This window comes from Pristiophorus japonicus, chromosome 5 (assembly GCF_044704955.1).
Source record: "Pristiophorus japonicus isolate sPriJap1 chromosome 5, sPriJap1.hap1, whole genome shotgun sequence".
NCBI classification, from domain to species: Eukaryota; Metazoa; Chordata; class Chondrichthyes; family Pristiophoridae; genus Pristiophorus; species Pristiophorus japonicus.
The window spans coordinates 5,830,569-5,854,170 of NC_091981.1; the positions used below are offsets into that span (position 1 = coordinate 5,830,569).

Consider the following 23,602-nt stretch of genomic DNA (forward strand, 5'->3'; position numbering starts at 1 on the left):
TGGACTTCCCCAACATTGGGAACATTCTTCCTGCATTCCAAAAGCTGTTTTTTAGTGCTCAATGCGCATGCGCTGAAAACCGGATTTTCTGATCTGTCTAGCTGGAGCTGGAGCTGGACAGACCCTCCGTATCTCGGGAGCGAGGACATTTGCACAGGCAAGATTGTGGGATTTACCCATATCCTGCCCGGCAAATGTCCTCTAAACTCTTGCGCCTGATAAAAGTCGGCGTATAGCCTACTGTTACAGGCGTAAGAGTTTAAAAACATACAAAAATATAATAAAATTAAAGTTATAAAAACACATTTTATTGTTAAAAACCCTCCCCACTTCGGTTAGTTTATTTTAAACCAAAATTTTTTAATCTTTTTCAAAAAAAATCAGAAAAATATTTTTTTTTATAAGACATAAATAACTTTAATTTAAATTAATAAAAATATGTGGTGTATTTTTTCAATTTTTTATTATTGGGTATTGTGTGTTTGGGGGCTATTTCTCATTCACAATAATGGGTTCTCCAACTTACGGAGTTCCCATTATTATAAATGAGAACAGACTTTACCCGATTGGCTGCCCAGAGCCATGTGACTGCAGCTCCAGCCCCGCGCATATGCCGACATGCACGCGCTGCGACGCACACTCAGTGACCTCAGGACCGGGAACTCGCGAGGGGCGCAGCAGGAACGGGTAGGGGCGCATCTTTTAAAAGGATTTTTACCCGATCGCCCGTGGGAAGCAGCCGACCGGGATTTCTGGGCCGATATCTTCCACAATGTCATAGAAACACAGAAAATAGGTGCAGGAGCAGGCCATTCGGCCCTTCGAGCCTGCACCACCATTCAATAAGATCATGGCTGATCATTCACCTCATTACCCCTTTCCTGCTTTCTCTCCATACCCTTTGATCCCTTTAGCCGTAAGGACCATATCTAACTCCCTCTTGAATATATCCAATGAACTGACATTAACAACTCTCTGCGGCAGGGAATTCCACAGGTTAACAACTCTCTGAGTGAAGAAGTTTCTCCTCATAAGAACATAAGAACATAAGAATTAGGAACAGGAGTCGGCCACCTAGCCCCTCGAGCCTGCTCCACCATTCAACAAGATCACGGCTGATCTGGCCGTGGACTCAGCTCCACTTACCCGCCCGCTCCCCATAACCCTTAATTGCCTTATTGGTTAAAAATCTATCTTTCTGTGATTTGAAGCCTCAACTGCTTCCTTGGGCAGAGAATTCCACAGATTCACAACCCTCTGGGAGAAGAAATTCCTTCTCAACTCGGTTTTAAATTGGCTCCTCCATATTTTGAGGCTGTGCCCCCTAATTCTAGTCTCCCCAACCAGTGGAAACAACCTATCTTGTCTATCCCTTTCATTATTTTAAATGTTTCTAAATAAGTCCTAAATGGCCTACCCCTTATCCTAAGACTGTGTCCCCTGGTTCTGGACTTCCCCAACATCGGGAACATTCTTCCCGCATCTAACCTGTCCCATCTCTTCAGAATCTTATATGTTTCTATGAGATCCCCTCTCATCCTTCCAAACACCAGTGTATAAAGGCCCAGTTGATCCAGTCTCTCCTCATATGTCAGCCATCCCTGGAATCAGTCTAATGAACCTTCGCTGCACTCCCTCAATAGCAAGAACGTCCTTCCTCAGATTAGGAGACCAAAACTGAACACAATATTCCAGGTGAGGCCTCACCAAGGCCCTGTACAATTGCAGTAAGACCTCCCTACTCCTATACTCAAATCCCCTAGCTATGAAGGCCAACATGCCATTTGCCTTCTTCACCGCCTGCTGTACCTGCATGCCAACTTTCAATCACTGATGAACCATGACACCCAGGTCTCGTTGCACCTCCCCTTTTCCTAATCTGCCGCCATTCAGATAATATTCTGCCTTCGTGTTTTTGCCACCAAAGTGGATAACCTCACATTTATCCACATTATACTGCATCTGCCATGCATTTGCCCACTCACCTAACCTGTCCAAATCACCCTGCAGCCTCTTGGCATCCTCCTCACAGCTCACACCGCCACCCAGTTTAGTGTCATGTGCAAATTTGGAGATATTACACTCAATTCCTTCATCCAAATCATTAATGTATATTGTAAAGAGCTGGCGTCCCAGCATTGAGCCCTGCGGTACTCCACGAGTCACTGCCTCCCATTCCGAAAAGGACCCGTTTATCCCGACTCTCTGCTTCCTGTCTGCCAACCAATTCTCTATCCAAGCCATTACATTACCCCCAATACCATGTGCTTTGATTTTGAACATCAATCTCTTATGTTGGGACCTTTTCAAAGGCCTTTTGAAAGTCTAAATACACCACAGCCACTGGTTCTCCCTTGTCCACTCTACTAGTTACATCCTCAAAAAATTCCAGAAGATTGGTCAAGCATGATTTCCCTTTCATAAATCCATGCTGACTTGGACCGATCCTATCACTGCTTTCCAAATGCGCTGCTATTTCATCCTTAATGATTGATTCCAACATTTTCCCCACTACTGATGTCAGGCTAATCGGTCTATAATTACCCGTTCTCTCTCTCCCTCCTTTTTTAAAACGTGGTGTTACATTAGCTACCCTCCAGTCCATAGGAACTGATCCAGAGTCGATAGACTGTTGGAAAATGATCACCAATGCATCCACTATTTCTAGGGCCACTTCCTTAAGCACTCTGGGATGGAGATAATCAGGCTCCGGGGATTTATCGGCCTTCAATCCCATCAATTTTCCCAACACAATTTCACGCCTAATAAGGATATCCTTCAGTTCCTCCTTCTCACTGGACCCTCGGTCCCCTCGTACATCCAGAAGGTTATTTGTGTCTTCCTTCGTGAAGACAGAACCATAGTATTTGTTCAATTGGTCTGCCATTTCTTTGTTCCCCATTATAAATTCACCTGAGTCCGACTGCAAGGGACCTACTTTTGTCTTCACTAATCTTTTTCTCTTCACATATCTATAGAAGCTTTTGCAGTCAGTTTTTATGTTCCCGGCAAGCTTCCTCTCGTACTCTATTTTCCCCCTCATAATAAAACCCTTTCTCCTCCACTGCTGAATTCTAAATTTCTCCAGTCCTCAAGTTTGCTGCTTTTTCTGGCCAATTTATATGCCTCTTCCTTGGATTTAACACTATCCTTAATTTCCCTTGTTGGCCACAGTTGAGCCACCTTCCTTGTTTTATTTTTACTCCAGGCAGGGATGTACAACTGTTGAAGTTCATCCATGTGATCTTTAAATGTTTGCCATTGCCTATCCACCGTCAACCCTTTAAGTATCATTTGCCAGTCTATTCTAGCAAATTCACGCCTCATGCCGTCGAAGTTAGCTTTCCTTAAGTTCAGAACCCGAGTTTCTGAATTAACTGTGTCACTCTCCATCTTAATAAAGAATTCTACCATATTATGGTCACTCTTCCCCAAGGGGCCTCGCACAACAAGATTGCTAATTAGTCCCTTCTCATTACACATCACCCAGTCTAGGATGGCCAGCTCTCTAGTTGGTTCCTCGACATATTGGTCAAGAAAACCATCCCCAGTACACTCCAGGAAATCCTCCTCCACCGCATTGCTACCAGTTTGGTTAGCCCAATCTATATGTAAATTAAAGTCGCCCATGATAAATGCTGTATCTTTATTGCACACATCCCTTATTTCTTGTTTGATGCTGTCCCCAACCTCACTACTACTGTTTGGTGGCCTGTACACAACTCCCACTTGCGTTTTCTGCCCTTTGGTATTCCTTAGCTCCACCCATACCGATTCCACATCATCCAAGCCAATGTCCTTCCTTACTATTGCATTAATTTCCTCTTTAACCAGCAATGCCACCCCGCCTCCTTTTCCTTTCTGTCTATCCTTCCGAAATGTTGAATACCCCTGGATGTTGAGTTCCCAGCCTTGGTCACCCTGGAGCCATGTCTCTGTGATGCCAATTATATCATATCCATTAACTGCTATCTGCGCAGTTAATTTATCCACCTTATTCCGAATACTCCTCGCATTGAGGCACAGAGCCTTCAGGCTTGTCTTTTTAACACACTTTGCCCCTTTAGAATTTTGCTGTACAGTGGCCCTTTTTGTTTTTTGCCTTGGGTTTCTCTGCCCTCCACTTTTACTATTCTCCTTTCTATCTTTTGCCTCAGTCTCCCTTTTATTTCCCTCTGCCTCCCTGCATAGGTTCCCATCCCCCTGCCATATTAGTTTAACTCCTTCCCAACAGCACTAGCAAACACTCCCCCTAGGACATCGGTTCCAGTCCTGCCCAGGTGCAGACCGTCTGGTTTGTACTGGTTCCACCTCCCCCAGAACCGGTTCCAATGCCCCAGGAATTTGAATCCCTCCCTTCTGCACCACTCCTCAAGCCACGTATTCATCTGAGCTATCCTGCGATTCCTATTCTGACTAGCACGTGGCACTGGTAGCAATCCCGAGATTACTACTTTTGAGGTCCTACTTTTTAATTTAGCTCCTAGCTCCCTAAATTCATCTCGTAGTTCCTCATCCTGTTTTTTACCTATGTCGTTGGTACCAATGTGCACCACGACAACTGGCTGTTCACTCTCCCTTTTCAGAATGTCCTGCACCCGCTCCGAGACATTCTTGACCCTTGCAACAGGGAGGCAACATACTATCCTGGAGTCTCGGTTGCGGCCGCAGAAACGCCTGTCTATTCCCCTTACAATCGAATCCCCTATCACTATCGCTCTCCCACTCTTTTTATTGCCCTCCTGTGCAGCAGAGCCAGCCACGGTGCTATGAACTTGGCTGATGCTGCCCTCCCCTGATGAGTCATCCCCCTCAACAGTACCCAAAGCAGTGTATCTGTTTTGCAGGGGAATGACCGCAGGGGACCCCTGCACTAGCTTCCTTGCACTACTCTTCCTGTTGGTCACCCGTTCCCTATCTGGCTGTGTACCCTTTACTTGCGGTAAGACCAACTCGCTAAATGTGCTATTCACGTCATTCTCAGCATCGTGGATGCTCCAGACCGCAGCTCCAGTTTCGCAATGCGGTCCGTCAGGAGCTGCAGGCAGTTGCACTTCCCGCATCCGTAGTCGTCAGGGACACCGGCAGCGTCCCTGACTTCCCACATAGTACAGGAGGAGCATGTCCACCCAGAATCATCCGTGTCCGTCACAAGCAATATCGATCCCCTTCGGCAATCATCAGCCACACTGCAAAACACGGTTGGGGAGTAGATGGAAGTGAAGTGAGAATCTCCAGGTAAATCGAAGACACTGAAGAGGAGAAGGATAGAAAGAAAGACTTGCATTTCTATAGCGCCTTTCACGACCACCGGATGTCTCAAAGTGCTTTACAGCCAATTTGAAGTGTAGTCACTGTTGTAATGTGGGAAACGCGGCAGCCAATTTGCGCACAGCAAGCTCCCACACACAGTAATGTGATAATGACCGGATAATCTGTTTTTGTTATGTTGATGGAGGGGTAAATATTGGGCAGATAAATCCCCTGCTCTTCTTCACAATAGTGCCGTGAGATCTTTTACATTCACCTGAGAGAACAGACGGGGCCTCGGTTTAACGTTTCATCTGAAAGACAGAACCTCTGACAGTGCAGTGCTCCCTCAGCACCGCCCCTCCAAAAGTGCAGCGCTCCCTCAGTACTGCCCCTCCAACAGTGCAGTGCTCCCTCAGCACTGCCCCTCCGACAGTGCAGTGCTCCCTCAGCACTGCCCCTCTGACAAGTGCAGCACTCCCTCAGCACTGCCCCTCCGACAGTGCAGCACTCCCTCAGCACTGCCCCTCCAACACTGCAGTGCTCCCTCAGCACTGCCCCTCCGACAGTGCGGCGCTCCCTCAGTACTGCCCCTCCAACAGTGCAGCGCTCCCTCAGCACTCCCCGTCCGACAGTGCGGCGCTCCCTCAGTACTGCCCCTCCGACAGTGCGGCACTCCCTCAGTACTGCCCCTCCGACAGTGCGGCGCTCCCTCAGTACTGCCCCTCCGACAGTGCGGCGCTCCCTCAGTACTGCCCCTCCGACAGTGCGGCGCTCCCTCAGTACTGCCCCTCCGACAGTGCAGTGCTCCCTCAGCACTGCCCCTCCGACAGTGCGGCACTCCCTCAGCACTGCACTGGGAGTGTCAACCTAGATTTTTGTTCTCAAGTCCCTGGAGTGGGACTTGAACCCACGACCTTCTGACTCAGAGGCGAGAGAGAGTGCTGCCCACTGAGCCACGGCTGACAGGAAGAGCAGAGTAATGTTGTATTGATGTCCGAAAGGGGACAACTCAAGCTTCATGTTGAAGACTTACAAGATGGCAATCAAGAGGTTTCATCCATGAGCTTGAGGGAGCCTGTGCTATATTTTTTCCCCGCACACACGGCACTTCAACAAGGCTTCAGCATAACCTGTTCGTGCACTCGGTGATGTGTGTCCAAATGCACACGGAATCACCATCAAGGCATGGTGGTGAGGGGAGTAAAGAGGCAAGCGAGGGTAAACAGTAAGCAGTTGTAGTGTTTGGTGAGAACCCTTCTTTGTTGGGGCCAGGGCTGGTGATTTCAAAGAGCAAAACTGAATGGAATGATTTGAGAGATTGCCTGGGGGAAAGTGCTGCCTGAGCGATGCAAGGTAAGTGAAATTTGGTTTGGCCATTCTGCAGACCTACGCCCTAAAAAACTTGCAGGTTTTGGTCTGTCCATTTAGGGTGAAGTTATTATTTTGGTCAGACTTGAGGTTGATGAACCCAGCAGTAAGTGCACCCCTTGTCAGCCGTGGCTCCGTTGGCAGCATATTCGCCTCTGGGTCAGAAGGTTGTGGGTTCAAGTCCCACTCCAGAGACTTGACAAAAATCTAAGCTGACACTCCCAGTGCTGTACTGAGGGAGCGCTGCACTGTCGGAGGGACAGTACTGAGGGAGTGTTGCATTGTCGGAGGGACAGTACTGAGGGAGTGCCGCACTCTCAGAAGGGCAGTACTGAAGGAGCGCAGCACTGTTGGAGGGGCAGTACTGAGGGAGCACCTCACTTTGGAAGGGGCAGTACTGAGGGAACGCCGCACTGTTGGAGGGGCAGTACTGAGGGAATGCTGCACTGTCGGAGGGGCAGTACTGAGGGAATGCTGCACTGTCGGAGGTGCCTTCTTTCAGATGAGACATTAAACCGAGGCCCTGTCTGCTCTCTCAGGTGGACGTGAAAGGTCCCACTGCACTATTTCAAAGAAGAGCAGGAGAGTTCTCCCCGGTGTCCTGGGCCAATATTTATCCCTCAATCAACATCACAAAAATAGATTATCTGGTCATTATCATAATGCTGTTTGTGGGAGCTTTCTGTGCGCAAACTGGCTGCCACATTTCCTACTTCACAAAGTGACTACACTTCAAAAGTACTTAACTGGCTGTAAAGCGCTTTGAGACGTCCTGATGTGGTGAAAGGCACTATATAAATGCAAGTCTTTCTTTCTTTTGACTGACAGGCAACCACCAAACATGGTTTGGTTGCAGTTGTCCCAACAGTTGGAAAGCTCGCTGCACCGATTGTGTCAAGCTCTGCAGCGAGCCCGATTCTGGACACATGAGTAAAGACAACAACTTGCATTTATATAGCGCCTTTAACATAGTAAAACATCCCAAGGTGCCTTACAGGAGCAATTATCAAACAGAAGTTGACTGAGAGAAGGTGGCTCCTGGGCTGGCATCTCCCTGGAGTCCCTGACCAGCTCCGTTGGGCAGGCCACATTGTCCGCATGCCCGACACGAGATTCCCAAAACAAGCGCTTTACTCGGAACTCCTTCACGGCAAACAAGGCAAATGTGGGCAGAGGAAACGTTATAAGGACACCCTCAAAGCCTCCCTGATAAAGTGCATCATCCCCACCGACACCTGGGAGTCCCTGGCCAAAGACCGCCCTAAGTGGAGGAAGTGCATCCGGGAGGGCGCTGAGCACCTCGAGTCTCATCGCCGAGAGCATGCAGAAAGCAAGCGCAGACAGCGGAAGGAGCGTGCGGCAAACCAGTCCCACCCACCCTTACCCTCAACCACTGTCTGTCCCACCTGTGACAGAGACTGTGGCTTCTTGTATTGGACTGTTCAGCCACCAAAGGACTCATTTTAAGAGTGGAAGCAAGTCTTCCTCGATTCCGAGAGACTGCCGATGATGATGGGGATCTCCTTTGATGTATGACTCTAGCATTGACCATCCTTTGTTCTTTTCTCCAATCTCCTCTCTTCCACGGGTTCACCTTCCCTGGCACTGACAGTAGGAGCCGCTTTAGCCCCAAGGACAAGTTCCAGGGACAATGTGGCGACGATTCTTGCTGGGAGTTTCTGATTTCCCAGGCGTCTGTGGCTTTGCCAGCGGTCTGTTTAGTGGGACTCTCGTAGTTCTTTGTGACCTTCTCGTTTCATGAGCTGGCACCAAGTGCGTGTGCCTGAGCCTGTTGCCTGGCAGGCCTACCGATGGCGGGGGAAGGTGAGAGCGCGAGAGATGTACTTGACTTGCTTTATGCGACTGTCAGGCAGCATCTGCCCGAGTGAGTTGTGCTTGGCGAGCTTCACGTTTTCCCCACTTAATGATTGGCTGCAAACGTCAAGAGACAACATTTGGATCATTACAGAATCATGGAAAACTACCGCACAGAAGGAGGCCATTTGGCCCATCGTGTCCGTGCCGGCCAACAAAGAGTTATCCAGTGAGTTCCAGACCCCCACCACTCTCTGGGTGAAGAAATGCCCCTCAAATCCTTCTACCAATTACTTTAAATCTATGCTCCTTGGTTGTTGACCCCTCTGCTAAGGGAAACCGGTCCTTCCTATCCACTCTATCTAGCCCCTCATAAATTTGTACACCTCAATTAAATCCCCTCAGCCTCCTCTGCTCCAAAGAAAACAACCCCAGCCTATCCAATTGTTCCTCGTAGCTGAAATTCTCCAGTCCAGGCAACATCCTTGTAAATCTCCTCTGTAGCCTCTTTAGTGCAATCATATCTTTCCTGTAATGTGGTGACCAGAACTGCACGCAGTACTCCAGCTGTGGCCCAACTAGTGTTTTATACAGTTCAAGCATAACCCCCCTGCTCTTATACTATTATTTCCGCTGTTTAATCCATCCAATTGCTTTGGAGGCCACTTATCTTGTGGTGTGAATGCTTGCTTGGATAGGCGCTCTATTATATCAATTACATAAGAAATAGGAGCAGGAGTCAGCCATTCGGCCCTCGAGCCTGCTCCGCCATTCAATAAGACCATGGCTGATCTGATCTTCTTCCTCAACTCCACTTTCCTGCCTGTTCCCCATAACACTTGACTCCCCTGTTAATTCGAGAATCTGTCTATCTCCACCTTGAATATATTCAATGACTCAGTCTCCACAGCTCTCTGGGGTGGAGAATTCCAAAGATTCTCTAGAGAGAAGAAATTCCTCCTCATCTACGTCTTAAATGGGCAACCCCTTATTCTGAAACTATGCCCCCAGTTCTAGATTCCCCCACGAGGAGGAACATCCTCTCTGCATCTACTCTGTCAAGCCCCCTCAGAATCTTGTATGTTTCAATAAGATTGCCTCTCATTCTTCTAAACTCCAATGAGTATGGGCCCAACCTGCTCAACCTTTCCTCATAAGACAACCACTTCCTCCCAGTTATCCACCTACAAATCCCAATGCCCTATCGAGCTAGTTTGTTGCTCAGTTATGCCTTCCCTACATTGGCAATGAACACCCCAACAACTGGCCAGCTGGCTTCATTGTCAAAATGCCCAATTGAGAAAACTCTCACTTATTTTTCCAGTCTTTCCAAAAATTTGAGGTGCCAATCACATTTTCAGTTTTCACATTCCCACTATTCTCAACACGGATGGCAGCAAAAGTGCACTGAGTGGAGCGGGAGACAGTCATAGGCAGTCCGTCGGAGTCGAGGAAGACTTGCTTCCACTCAAAGTGAGTTTTCAGGTGGCTGAACAGTCCAATATGGGAATTACAGTCTCTGTCACAGGTGGGACAGACAGTGGTTGAGGGAAAGGGTGGGTGGGGAGTCTGGTTTGCCGCACTCTCCTTCCGCTGCCTGCGCTTGGTTTCTGCATGCTCTCGGCAACGAGACTCGAAGTGCTCAGCGCCCTCCCGGATGCTCTTCCTCCACTTAGGGCGGTCTTTGGCCAGGGACTCCCAGGTGTCGGTGGGGATGTTGCACTTTATCAGGGAGGTGTTGAGGGTGTCCCCAAAACGAAAGAAGGGAACTACCAGAATTCCTGACCCTCTCTCCACCAAAAACACAGCATTTGCTTCCTGACAATTGCGTAGAGTACGGTAGCATAGTGGTTGTGTTGCTGGGCTCGTAATCCAGAGGACCGGAATAAGAAAGACTTGCATTTATATAGCGCCTTTCACGACCATCGGACGTCTCAAAGCGCTTTACCATGCAGTGGCTCAGTTGGTAGTACCCTTCGGCACAACAGTGACCACACTTCAAAAAGTAGCTCACTGGCTGTAAAGTGCTTTGGGATATCCTGCAGTCTGAGTGCGCACAATTGCTCAGGATGCTTCAGTGACCCTTACACTACCCGAATGATCAGAATGCTTCTCTCTCAGTCTTTAATAAAAAAATCTGTGCGGTTGTTTATCAAAATTATGAATAGCTAGAAGGCAAACTGTTTCTTCAAGTACAATTAATACTGAATTTTTGTATTAGAAAAGTGGCTAATAGAATTCAATCCGGAGAAGTGTGAGGTAATGCGTTTGGGGAGAGCTAACAAGGCAAGGGAATACACATTAATGAGACATGTGGAGGAACAGGAAAAGAAAGAAAGATTTGTACTTATATAGCGCCTTTCACAACCACCGGGTGTCTCAAAGCGCTTTACAGCCAATGAAGTACTTTTTGAAGTGTAGTCACTGTTGTAATGTGGGAAACGCGGCAGCCAATTTGCGCACAGCAAGCTCCCACAAACAGCAATGTGATAATGACCAGATAATCTGTTTTTAGTGACGTTAATTGAGGGATAAATATTGGCCCCAGGACACCTGAGAGAGCAGACAGGGCCTCGGTTTAACGTCTCATCTGAAAGACGGCACCTCTGGCAGTGCAGATCTCCCTCAGCACTGCACTGGAGTGTCAGCCTAAATTAGAAATGGGCAATAAATGCTGGAGTTGCCAACGATGCCCACATCCTGTGAACGAATAAAAACAGAATTTACATGGTACAGGTTCTTGTTCTACAATCCTCTTGAAAATATCGAGACTGAAGAAAACCTTCCGGTACACATGTGGACAATGTTGCCGTTAATTATTTTTGCCCATTCAAATGAATGCGCACACAGTTTTATTCCCATCATAAAGCCGATGAGCGATTTTATAATGGGAACATTTTAACTTTGTTCAGTGTTAAATTCATCCATTTTAATAAAAAATTTAAATCTTAAGAAACTTTTTTAAAGTTTTACATTTAAAAAAAAGTTTGCCCATCTTTATTTCAGGTTTGCCTTTTCCCCGTGCAAGAGGCCCAATCTGTCTTTTGCTCTCTCTTAATATTTTTTAAAAGTTAGAATTTTAAGAGCTTACTCGCTTCCTGGCTGGTGGTCTGTGATTGTGATTGGCTGCTCAGGCAGCTTGCTGACATCACAGCAGCTCGCGCAACGGAATCCCCACTGTGCTCCATTGAATTGAATTGCACATTGGAAAACTCGAACATCTTGAGACAACACAGGGAGTGCTGTACTATCAGAGTGGCAGTACTGAGAGAGCGCCGCACTGTCTGAGGGCCAGTATTGACGGAGCACCGCACTGTCGGAGGGGCAGTACTGAGGGAGTGCTGCACTGTCTGAGGGGCAGTACTGAGGGAGTGCCGCACTGTCTGAGGGGCAGTACTGAGGGAGCGCCGCACTGTCGGAGGGGCAGTACTGAGGGAGTGCTGCACTGTCGGAGGGGCAGTACTGAGGGAGCGCTGCACTTTCGGAGGTGCCGTCTCTCAGATGAGACGTTAAACCGAGGCCTCGTCTGCCCTCTCAGGCGGACATAAAAGATCCCATGGCACTATTTCGAAGAAGAGCAGGGGAGTTATCCACGGTGTCCTGGGGCCAATATTTATCCCTCAATCAACATCACTAAAAAAACAGATCTGGGTCATTATCACATTGCTGTGTGTGGGAGCTTGCTGTGTGCAAATTGGCTGCTGCGTTTCCCACATTACAACAGTGACTATACTCCAAAAGTAATTCATTGGCTGTAAAGCGCTTTGGGACATGCGGTGGTCATGAAAGGCGCGATATAAATGCAACTCTTTCTTTTCTTTCCATATTTCCGATTGCAAAATGTATTACCTTGCCTTTATCTACGCTGAGAGTTATTTGCCATTCATTAGCTCATCTGTTTAATTGCTCCAAATCTGTCTGCGGCATCATCAAATTTTAGAATCATACAAAATCCTAGGGGGCAGGAGAACTGATTTTATGTCGTGACGAAGAAACCTTTTTCCAGAATATTCTGTGCTTAATAATCGAACCACTTCTCTGCCTAATTAAAGACCTGTGGTCTGGAGGGACATTATAACATCATGCAAAAATATATGACATTACTTCACCCTTTGTATACACAGGATATTGCTCATTAATATTATATTAGAAAACCTAATGATAGCTGGCACCGCTGCAAGATTTGCAAATATTCAAAGTAATTATAATTTTGTTTTTTAAATAAGCCTTTCACTCGAAAGTACTGAGCACTGCTTATTCAGCCGGTACGCCAAACATCATGCCGCAAGCCAGGTTTCCCAGATGTTGGCTGTTACCCCGACAGTTCAAGACGGTAAGGTAAACTATTGCATTGCCTCCAACACAGAACGGTTATTTTTAGATCTCTGCGGAACAGAGCAACGCACTGTGCAATGACAGACACGTGTCTGCATGACTGAGGGTCACAAATAGCAGGCCCCAACCACACACACAGATTTACTGCAGAAATATATTTCAAGGTGCAGTGTGATTGACAGCCTTACGTCAGAGAGTGATAGCAGGTGCCTGTATACTTCGCATGGCAACCACTTGAATGCTTAGCAAGTGCTTCACTTACATGAATGAGACACTTCACAATTATGAGCACGATGGCACTATAACGTACCCAAATAAGGGCAGCTTGCTCTGTGAAGAACATGGAACCAACAAAGCACTTACTGGGTATTCTGAGCGAGTGTCTCACCTCCTGACTCCCCAAAGCCTTTCCACTATCTACAAGGCACAAGTCAGGAGTGTGATGAAATACTCTCCACTTGCCTGGATGAGTTGCAGCTCCAACATCATCATAGGCAGTCCCTCGAAATGGGGGAAGACTTGCTTCCACTCTAAAAGTGAGTTCTCAGGTGGCTGAACAGTCCAATACGGGAATTACAGCCTCTGTCACAGGTGGAACAGATAATCGTTGAAGGAAAGGGTGGGTAGGACTGGTTTGCCACACGCTCCTTCCGCTGCCTGCGCTTGGTTTCTGCATGCTCTCGGCGACGAGACTCAAGGTGCTCAGCGCCCTCCCGGATGCACTTCCTCCACTTAGGGTGGTCTTTGGTCAGGGAATCCCAGGTGTCGGTGGGGATGTTGCACTTTATCAGGGAGGCTTTGAGGGTGTCCATGAAACGTTTCCTCTGCCCATCTTGGGATCACTTGCCGAGTAGGAGTTCCGAGTCGAGCACTTGCTTTGGGAGTATTGAAGGGTGGAAGATGCCTTTGCGTGAGTTTGTTTAACGTGGGGTGGCCATTGCCCACATGGGCTTAGCTGAGCAAGGTCTTGTTCCAGTGGCAAGAGGATCCAATACAACTGGATACCAGGCATTGCTGTATGAAGAACAACACTCAAGAGGCTCGACACCATCCAGGACAAAGCAGCCCGCTTGATCGGCTCCCCATCCACCACCTTCAACACTCACTCCCTCCACCACCGGCGCACCGTGGCTGCAGTGTGTACCATCTACAAGATGCACTGCAGCAACTCGCCAAGGCTTCTTCAGCAGCACCTCGCAAACCCGCGACCTCTACTGCCTAGAAGGACAAGGACAGCAGGCGCATGGGAACACCACCACCTCCACGTTCCCCTCCGAGTCACACACCATCCTGACTTGGAAATATATCGGCCGTTCCTTCATCGTCGCTGGGTCACAATCCTGGAACTCCCTCCCTAACAGCACTGTGGGAGCACCTTCACCACACGGACTGCAGCGGTTCAAGAAGGCGGCTCACCACCACCTTCTCAAGGGGCAATTAGGGATGGGCAATAAATGCCGACCTTGCCAGTGACACCCACATCCCAGGAACGAATATTTTTTTAAAATTCATCGACCACCCCGCCTGTGCAATCACCAACCCTCTCCGCCCAAACACCGACCATCCCATCTTTGCCCCCACTCTCTCTCCAGCCCCCCGCGATCACATTGACCCTCCAAACCATGCTGTCATGTATTCAACTATCATTGTAACCCATGTACAAGCTGACCTAAGTTGTACACCTTGAGAACATTGACCACAAGGGGGTGAACCTGTGGGAGACACACCTAACCTGGACTTTCAGGTATAAAAGGGGAAGCTCCACCCACCTTCATCACTTGAGGTCTCGGTAATAAAGGTTACTGGTCACAGAGTGACTTTCTCTCAAGTATGGGTCTAGTGTGCATTTATACTATATAGTAAGGACATATCATTGGCGACGAGAAACTGGGATTTAAATCACGCGAGCATGGCCACTAGCAGCACAGAAGAGAGGTACTGTGTTGGTGATGATTGGGACGACTTTATTGAGAGACTACAGCAAAGTTTTGTCACTAAGGAATGGTTGGGACAGGATTCGGCCGACAAACGCAGGGCTCATCTCTTGATGGTTTGTGGATCCAGAACGTACTCCCTGATGAAGGACCTTCTAGCGCCAGAGAAGCTGGCGGACAAGACGTTCGAAAAGCTCAGTAAGTTGATCGTGGAACACCTTAAACCGGCGAACAGCATGCACATGGCGAGACACCGGTTTTACACGCACCGGCGGCAAGAAGGACAAAGCGTTCCAGACTTCGTGGCAGATCTCCGGCGACTGGCGAGCCTATGTAAGTTCCCAGATGCATGCAGAGCAGAGATGCTGCGAGACTTTTTTATTGAGGGCATCGGGCACGCTGAGGTTTTCAGGAAACTGATTGAGACCAAAGACTTGACCTTGGAAGCGGCGGCTCTGATAGCCCAGACATTTATCTCAGGGGAGGAAGAGACCAGAATGATGTATGACAAAAATCTAGGCTCAAATGCGGCAAACGACCAGGGAGTCAACATTGTTAACCCGGCATTGAGTTCTCTAGGCAGACAAGGGCAATCGGACATGCCCCAGCATGTAGTCGAACCCAAAGGGGGAATTCAACAGAGACAATGGCTAGCTGAACGGCGATTCATGCCATTGCAAGGGACAATGCGGCCAGTAATGGGGCCATCAACACCTGTTAATGGTGCGCTTAAGGACAGTTACAGAGACAGCCAGAGACGATCGACTGGTAATGGACCTTTTGTTTCCAACAATGGGGCCTCCAGTTCATGCTGGAGGTGTGGAGGCAAACACCCAGCCAGAGCTTGCAGGTATCAGCAATATACCTGCAGAAACTGCAACGTCAGCGGTCACTTGGCGCGTATGTGCAGGAAGCCTGCAGCCAGGTTGATGTACGAGGAGGACGGGCCCGATGTAAGCCCGACGAGGCCAAATGAATACTGGGGGAAATCGTTGGAAGCTGAAGTTCAGCGAGTTCATGTGGAGCACATTTACAGTTCATACACCAGGACGCCACCGATAATGATAAAAGTGCTCCTCAATGGCATCCCAGTATTAATGGAGCTAGACACGGGGGCCAGCCAGTCCCTGATGAGTATCAAACAGTTCGAAAGGTTGTGGGTGTCCAAGGCCAGGAGGCCAAAATTATTGCCGATTCACGCACAGCTACGGACATATACAAAGGAGATCATTCCTGTGCTAGGCAGCGCCATGGTAGTCGTGACCCACAAAGATTCGGAGAACAGGTTGCCACTCTGGATTGTCCCGCACTACTGGGAAGGAGTTGGCTTGCTGTCATGAACTGGAAATGGGGTGATGTCAATGCAATTTCTTCTGTGGAGCGAGTATCATCCCATAGGTCCTGGACAAATTTGACTCATTATTTCAACCCGGATTGGCACTTTCATGGGGGCCAAGGTAATGATTCACATAAACCCGGAAGCCAGGCCAGTACACCACAAGGCCAGAGCAGTGCCGTACGTGATGATAGAATGCGAATTCCGCCTGCTGAGGGAAGGCATCATGTCGTCAGTCAAATTCAGTGACTGGGCGAGCCCGATCGTGCCGGTGCTCAAGGCGGATGGGTCGGTCAGTATATTTGGCGATTATAAGGCCACCATCAATCGGGTGTCACTCCAAGACCAGTACCTGCTACCGAGAGCGGAGGACCTCTTTGCGACGCTATCCGGTGGCAAACTTTTTTCAAAATTGGACCTGACCTCAGCTTACATGACCCAGGAGCTGGTGAGTCGAAGAAGCTGACCACCATCACGACACACAAGGGGTTGTTTGAGTATAACAGATGTCCATTCGGGATTCGCTCGGCCGCCGCGATCTTTCAGTGAAATATGGAAAGCCTCCTCAAGTCGATTCCAGGGACGGTGGTTTTTCAAGACGACATCCTCATCACGGGTCGCGATACTGAAGAACACCTCCGCAACCTGGAGGAGGTGCTACGCAGACTGGACCACGTGGGGCTGCGACTGAAAAAGGCGAAGTGCGTCTTCTTAGCTCCAGAGGTAGAATTCCTGTGGAAGAGGGTAGCAGCAGACGGGATCAGACCTACTGCGTCCAAAACTGAAGCGATCCAGAGAGCACCCAGACCACGTAACACGACGGAGCTGCGTTCGTTCCTGGGGCTCCTGAACTATTTTGGTAACTTTCTTCCCAAATTGAGCATGCTGCTAGAGCCGCTACACGTGCTCCTACGCAAAGGTCGCGAATGGGTCTAGGGGGACAGCCATGAAAGGGCTTTTGATAGAGCACGCAACTTGTTATGCTCCAACAAACTGTTAACGTTATATGACCCGTGTAAGAAACTTGTTCGAACGTGTGATGCGTCGTCCTATGGGGTCGGGTGTGTGTTGCAGCATGTGAATGCCAATGGTCAGTTACAGCCGGTAGCTTATGCCTCCAGAACTCTATCCCAGGCAGAAAAGGGCTCCGGGATGGTAGAAAAAGAAGCGCTAACATGTGTATATGCAGTAAAAAAAAATGCACCAGTACATGTTTGGCAGGAAGTTTGAGCTGGAGACAGATCACAAACCCCTAACGTCCCTTTTGGCCGACAACAAGGCCATAAATGCGAATACATCGGCCCGCATACAGAGGTGTGCACTTACGTTAGCTGCCTATGATTACACGATTCGGCACAGACCGGGCACTGAAAACTGCACCGATGCACTCAGCAGGCTCCCACTAGCCACCACTGAGGGGGCTACCGAGCATGCTGCTGAGATGGTCATGGCTGTTGAAGCTTTCGAAAGCTCACCTGTGACAGCCCGTCAGATTAAAGTCTGGACAAATAACGACCCACTACTGTCTTTAGTTAAGAAATGTGTCCTGAATGGGGACTGGGCAGCCACGTACGGGGCATGCTCTGAGGAATTTAAACCGTTTCACAGACGCAAGGATGAACTCTTGATTCAGGCCGATTGCCTACTGTGGGGAAACCGATGGGCAGAGAGGTGTTTATCAGAGAACTTCACAATGAGCATGCGGGCATTGTCATGATGAAGGCAATTGCCAGGTCACATGTTTGGTGGCCAGGGATAGATGCAGACCTGGAACTTTGTGTTCGCAGATGCAACACGTGTGCCCAGCTGGGCAACGCACCCAGGGAAGCCCCCCTTAGCCCCTGGTCCTGGCCCGCCAAGCCATGGTCACGCATCCATGTGGACTACGCAGGTCCTTTCATGGGAAAAATGTTTTTGGTTGTAGTAGAAGCCTACTCCAAATGGATTGAGTGTGAAATTTTAAATTCAAGCACATCCTCTGCCACGGTAGAAAGACTACGGGCAATGTTCGCCACCCATGGTCTACCGGACGTCTTGGTCAGCGACAATGGCCTGTGCTTCACAACCACTAACTTCCAGGACTTCATGGCAGGCAATGGAATCAACCATGTCAGAACGGCACCGTTCAACCCAGCCTCAAACGGCCAGGCGGAACGAGCAGTACAGATAATCAACAGGGGATGCTCAGAATCCAAAGGGGTTCCCTACAAAGCCGCTTAGCACGCCTCCTGTTGGCCAATAGATCCCGACCACACTCACTCACAGGGGTTCCACCCACAGAGCTGCTAATGAAAAGGACATTCAAAACCAGGTTATCCCTTATACACCCTACTATGAAAGAAATTGTTGAGAGCAGGCGTCAGTCACAATGTGACTACCATGACAGGAATGCGAGGGCGCGATGTATTGATGTCAATGACCCTGTTTTTGTCCTTAATTACGCTGCAGGGCCCAAATGGCTTGCAGGCACTGTGATTGCCAAAGAGGGGAATAGGATTCTGGTAGTTAAACTTAACAATGGACAAAGCTGCTGCAAACACGTGGATCAAACTAAAAGGAGGTTCAGCAACCCCATAGAAGAAGCAGAGGAAGAACACGATGTAGAGTTTACTCCACCACAGGTGACCGAACACCAGAACCAAGTGGAGGAGAGCCCAGTCACTGTGGGCAGTCCGGACAGGCCTGAGGCACCGCAAATAGCAGACACACAGGCCAGCGCCCAACAACCGGAGCCCCAACTCAGGCGCTCTACAAGGGAGCGTAAACCACCAGAGAGACTCAACCTGTGATCCCAATAAGACTTTGGGGGAGGAGGTGATGTCATGTATTCAACCAGCATTGTAACCCATGTATAAGCTGACCTAAGTTGTACACCTTGAGAACACTGACTACAAGGGGGTGAACTTGTGGGAGACACTCCTAACCTGGACTTTCAGGTATAAAAGGGGAAGCTCCACCCACCTTCATCACTGGAGGTCTTGGTAATAAAGGTGACTGGTCACAGAGTGAACTTATCTCAAATGTTGGGCGTCGTGTGCATTTATACTGTATAGTAAGGACATATCACATGCTGTACCCAACTCCCCACCGCCGCGATCTCTCCCTCCAACAACACTAAGTCTTCCTGTTCCTGCGCTGCAGCCGCTTCAGGAGCATTCCCCACCTGTTAATTTGGTTGGCTTCCGGTCAGGGAACCTGTTTCACGTACTCTGTGGATTTAAAACTCCACGGTGTAATGAATGCCCCTGTGAGTATGCTCACAGGTTGGTTGAGCTGTTGCGTTGTGAGTGGCTTAGCCAGTCACGTGATGTTCACAAGACTCAATAAAACCCCAGCCAGCTGGGTTCGGGGGATCCGCGATGAGGTATGCAGTTGTGAGCCTGGTGAATGAGCTGATAATGTGTAGTGTGATTGTTAAATCTTTTGCTAATAAAGCAACTCATTCTTAATAGCGATGTGTTGCTATGATTTCATAACCGAAGAACCCATGAAGTAAATACAATACACACGGCATTTGGACCCCTGCCCCCTGCCCCCTGCCCCCGGGCTGGGAAATCGCGCCCCTTTAATTATTGGGGCCAGAGTGATGGAGCACTTGGACAAGTAGCAGTTCATCAGCGAGACTCAGTATGGATTTCTCAAGAGTCGGAACGTCTGATTTGAACTGGCTGAATTTGTTTTGAGGAGGTCATTAGGAAGGGGCACGTCTCTGGATGTCGTCTAGATGAATTTCCAGAAGACATGTGACAAGGTGCCACACAAGAGATTATTAGAAAAACTAAACGCATGGAAAAGGGTCTTGGGAATGTTTTTCTCATTTTTTAAGTGATGTTTTTTGAAAAATTATTTTGTGTGTTTTTCTGCCGCTAGGCCCAACCCGCAGCCTTGGGGTAAATTTTTAGATTTTTTTAATTTATTGCCCATTTTCTTTAGGAACTGCCCAATCAGCACTAAATTGCACTTTTTCGCCCAGAATGGGGGTGCAACACCAATCTTTTTCGCTGAGCGGATTTTTTTATCTTTTGAGGGGGAACTTTTTGCCGGCGATAATCTTGGGAATCTTAGCGGTCTTTTGGGCAGCAATTAGGTGCTGGTGGGCTGATGGGACATTCTAGCCCATGAGAATTAGGAGCAGGAGCTGGCCATTCGGCCCCTCGAGCCTGCTCCGCCATTTAATAAGATCACGGCTGATCTTCGACCTCAACTCCACTTTCCGGCCCGATCCCCATATCCCTCGATTCCCCGAGAGACCAAAAATCTATCGATCTCAGCCTTGAATATACTCAACGACTCAGCATCCACAGCCCTCTGGGGCAGAGAATTCCAAAGATTCACCACCCTCTGAGTGAAGAAATTCCTCCTCATCTCAGTCCTAAATGGCCGACCCCTTATCCTGAGACTGTGACCCCTGGTTCTAGACTCCCCAGCCCGGGGGAAACATCCTCCCTGCATCTACCCTGTCAATCCCCCTCGGAATCTTGTATGTTTCAATGACATCACCTCTCATTCTTCTAAACTCCAGAGAGTATCGTCCCAATCTACTCAATCTCTCATCTCAAGAATCAACCTAATGCTGCTCTTGACCCCCGGATGGGTGCCTTACTTGAGAGTATAATGGGCATATTTATTCGCGTGTAATCACATATGTGTTCAATAAATCCTATCATAGAATCGTAGAAATTTACAGCACGGAAGGAGGCCATTTCGGCCCATCATGTCCGCGCCGGCCGACCAAGAGCCATCCAGCCGAATCCCACTGTCCAGCTCTCGGTCCGTAGCCCTGTAGGTTACGGCACTTTAAGTGCACATGCATATATCTTTTAAATGTCATGAGGGTTTCTGCCTCTACTACCCTTTCAGGCATTGAGTTCCAGACCCCCACCACCCTCTGGGTGAAGAAATTTCCCCACAAATTCCCTCTAAACTTCTACCAATTACTTTAAATCTATGCCACCTGGTTCTTGAACGCCTCTGCCAAGGGAAACAGGTCCTTCCTATCCACTCTATCCAAGCCTCTCATAATTTTATACACCTCAGTTAAGTCTTCCCTCAGCTTCCTCTGTTCCAAAGAAAATGGAGAAAGATGTAGTTCAATCATTCATCGGAATCCAAAGTTCCAGTTCAAACTCGATAAGATTGTAAGAAGCGAGGGTCTAATCACCTCCCCATGACATTCAACAGCATTACCATCAGCGAATTCCACAGTGTCAACATCCTGGGGGTCACCATTAACCAGAAACTTAACTGGACCAGCCACATAAATACTGTGGCAACAAGAGCAGGTCAGAGGCTGGGTATTCTGTGGCCAGTGTCTCATCTCCTGACTCCCCAAAGCCTTTCCACCATCTACAAGGCACAAGTTAGGAGTGTGATGGAATACTCTCCACTTGCCTGGATGAGTTGCAGCTCCAACAACACTCGAGAAGCTCGACACCATCCAGGACAAAGCAGCCCGCTTGATCGGCCCCCCATCCACCACCTTCAACACTCACTCCCTCCACCACCAGCGCACCGTGGCTGCAGTGTGTACCATCTACAAGATGCACTGCAGCAACTCGCCAAGGCTTCTTTGACAGCACCTCCCAAACCCGCGACCTCTACCCCCTAGAAGGACAAGGGCAGCAGGCGTATGGGAACACCACCACCTCCACGTTCCCCTCCCAGTCACACACCATCCTGACTTGGAAATATATCGGCCGTTCCTTCATCGTCGCTGGGTCACAATCCTGGAACTCCCTCCCTAACAGCACTGTGGGAGCACCTTCACCACACGGACTGCAGCGGTTCAAGAAGGCAGCTCACCACCACCTTCTCAAGGGGCAATTAGGGATGGGCAATAAATACCGGCCTTGCCAGCGACGCCCACATCCCAGGAACAAATGGGAAAAAAAATATTATTATCCGAATGAATACAGGAAATATACCACTTTACAAGCGGCAACAGATTATTTTCTAAATGAAAGCGGCTGGAGCTGGTTGGAGGGGTTGGAATGTTTTGACTCCGGTGCTCCAGGGAGTGCTCACCTCACAGTACTCCGTAATGATGCAGAAACTATACTGCTCAACAAAGCTGCTGTAGAATTTAACTATGGCCGGATGGTCAAGCTTTGACAGCAGCTGTGCCTCCAAATTGGCCTCCACCGTTTCATTGGGTTCCAGATCGCCAACCGATATCTCCTTTAACACCTTCCTACAAACAAGGAATGAAAGAAAGAGTACAAATTATTTTTTTTTTGCAAAGCAATGCACTACACAGGATTACACAGGATATACAGCCCAGAAACAGACCATTGGGCCCAACCAGTCCATGCCGGCGTTTATGCTCCACTCGAGTCTCCTCCCGTCTTTCCCCATCTAAATCTATCAGCATAACCCTCTATTCCCTTCTCCCCCATATGCTTGTCTAACCTCCCCTTAAATACATCGATACTATTCGCCTCAACCCCTCCCTGTGGCAGCGAGTTCCACATTCTCACCACTCTCTGGGTAAAGAGGTTTCTCCTGAATTCCCCATTGGATTTCTGGGTGACTATCTTATATTGATGGCCTCTAGTTATGCCCTTCCCCACAAGTGGAAACATTCTCTCTGGATCCACTCGATCAAAACCTTTCCTCATTTAAAGACTATCTATTAGGTCACCCCTCAACCTTCTTTTTTTCAAGAGAAAAGAGACCCAGCCTGTTCATCCTTTCCTGAAATTTATACCCTCGCATTTCTGGGATTATCCTTGTAAATCTTCTGTGCACCCTCTCCAGTGCCTCTTTTTATGTTATGAGGCCGTAAGTTGCGGCCTCTCGGGGAGCGTACAATGCGCGGCCGAAGAGGCCCCGCAAGTTTCGGGTTTAGGCGCGCAAAGTGCATGCACCGAGAACCGTCATTACGATCTGTCGAAATGTCCAACACGTCCCCGGGAGAAGAATCTTCGCGGGCGGAGATTTGGGCTATTTGCCCAACTCCTGCCCAGTGAACGTCCGACAAATGCTTACACCCGGTAGAAGCAACCTTTGGGTCTGCTTTTACCAGTGTAAGAGTTTTGAAAGATAGAAATAGAAACATAGAAACATAGAAAATAGGTGCAGGAGTAGGCCATTCAGCCCTTCTAGCCTGCACCACCATTCAGTGAGTTCATGGCTGAACATGCAACTTCAGTACCCCATTCCTGCTTTCTCGCCATACCCCTTGATCCCCCTAGTAGTAAGGACTACATCTAACTCCTTTTTGAATATATTTCGTGAATTGGCCTCAACAACTTTCTGTGGTCGAGAATTCCACAGGTTCACCACTCTCTGGGTGAAGAAGTTTCTCCTCATCTCGGTCCTAAATGGCTTACCCCTTATCCTTAGACTGTGACCCCTGGTTCTGGACTTCCCCAACATCGGGAACATTCTTCCTGCATCTAACCTGTCTAAACCCATCAGAATTTTAAACGTTTCTATGAGATCCCCTCTCATTCTTCTGAACTCCAGTGCATATAAGCCCAGTTGATCCAGTCTTTCTTGATAGGTCAGTCTCGCCATCCCGGGAATCAGTCTGGTGAACCTTCGCTGCACTCCCTCAATA

The 23,602-nt window shown here is 48.6% G+C and overlaps 1 protein-coding gene across 2 annotated transcripts in view; it reads right to left on the reverse strand.

Moving 5' to 3' along the window:
• nek11 (NIMA-related kinase 11) overlaps positions 1-23,602 on the reverse strand; it is a 388,331-nt gene that overhangs the window by 281,168 nt on the left and 83,561 nt on the right. For both annotated transcript variants that reach the window (XM_070879780.1, XM_070879781.1), the window contains one exon: positions 22,066-22,231. In XM_070879780.1, the coding sequence (XP_070735881.1) occupies positions 22,066-22,231 (166 nt within the window). The remainder of the gene's footprint in view (positions 1-22,065; positions 22,232-23,602) is intronic.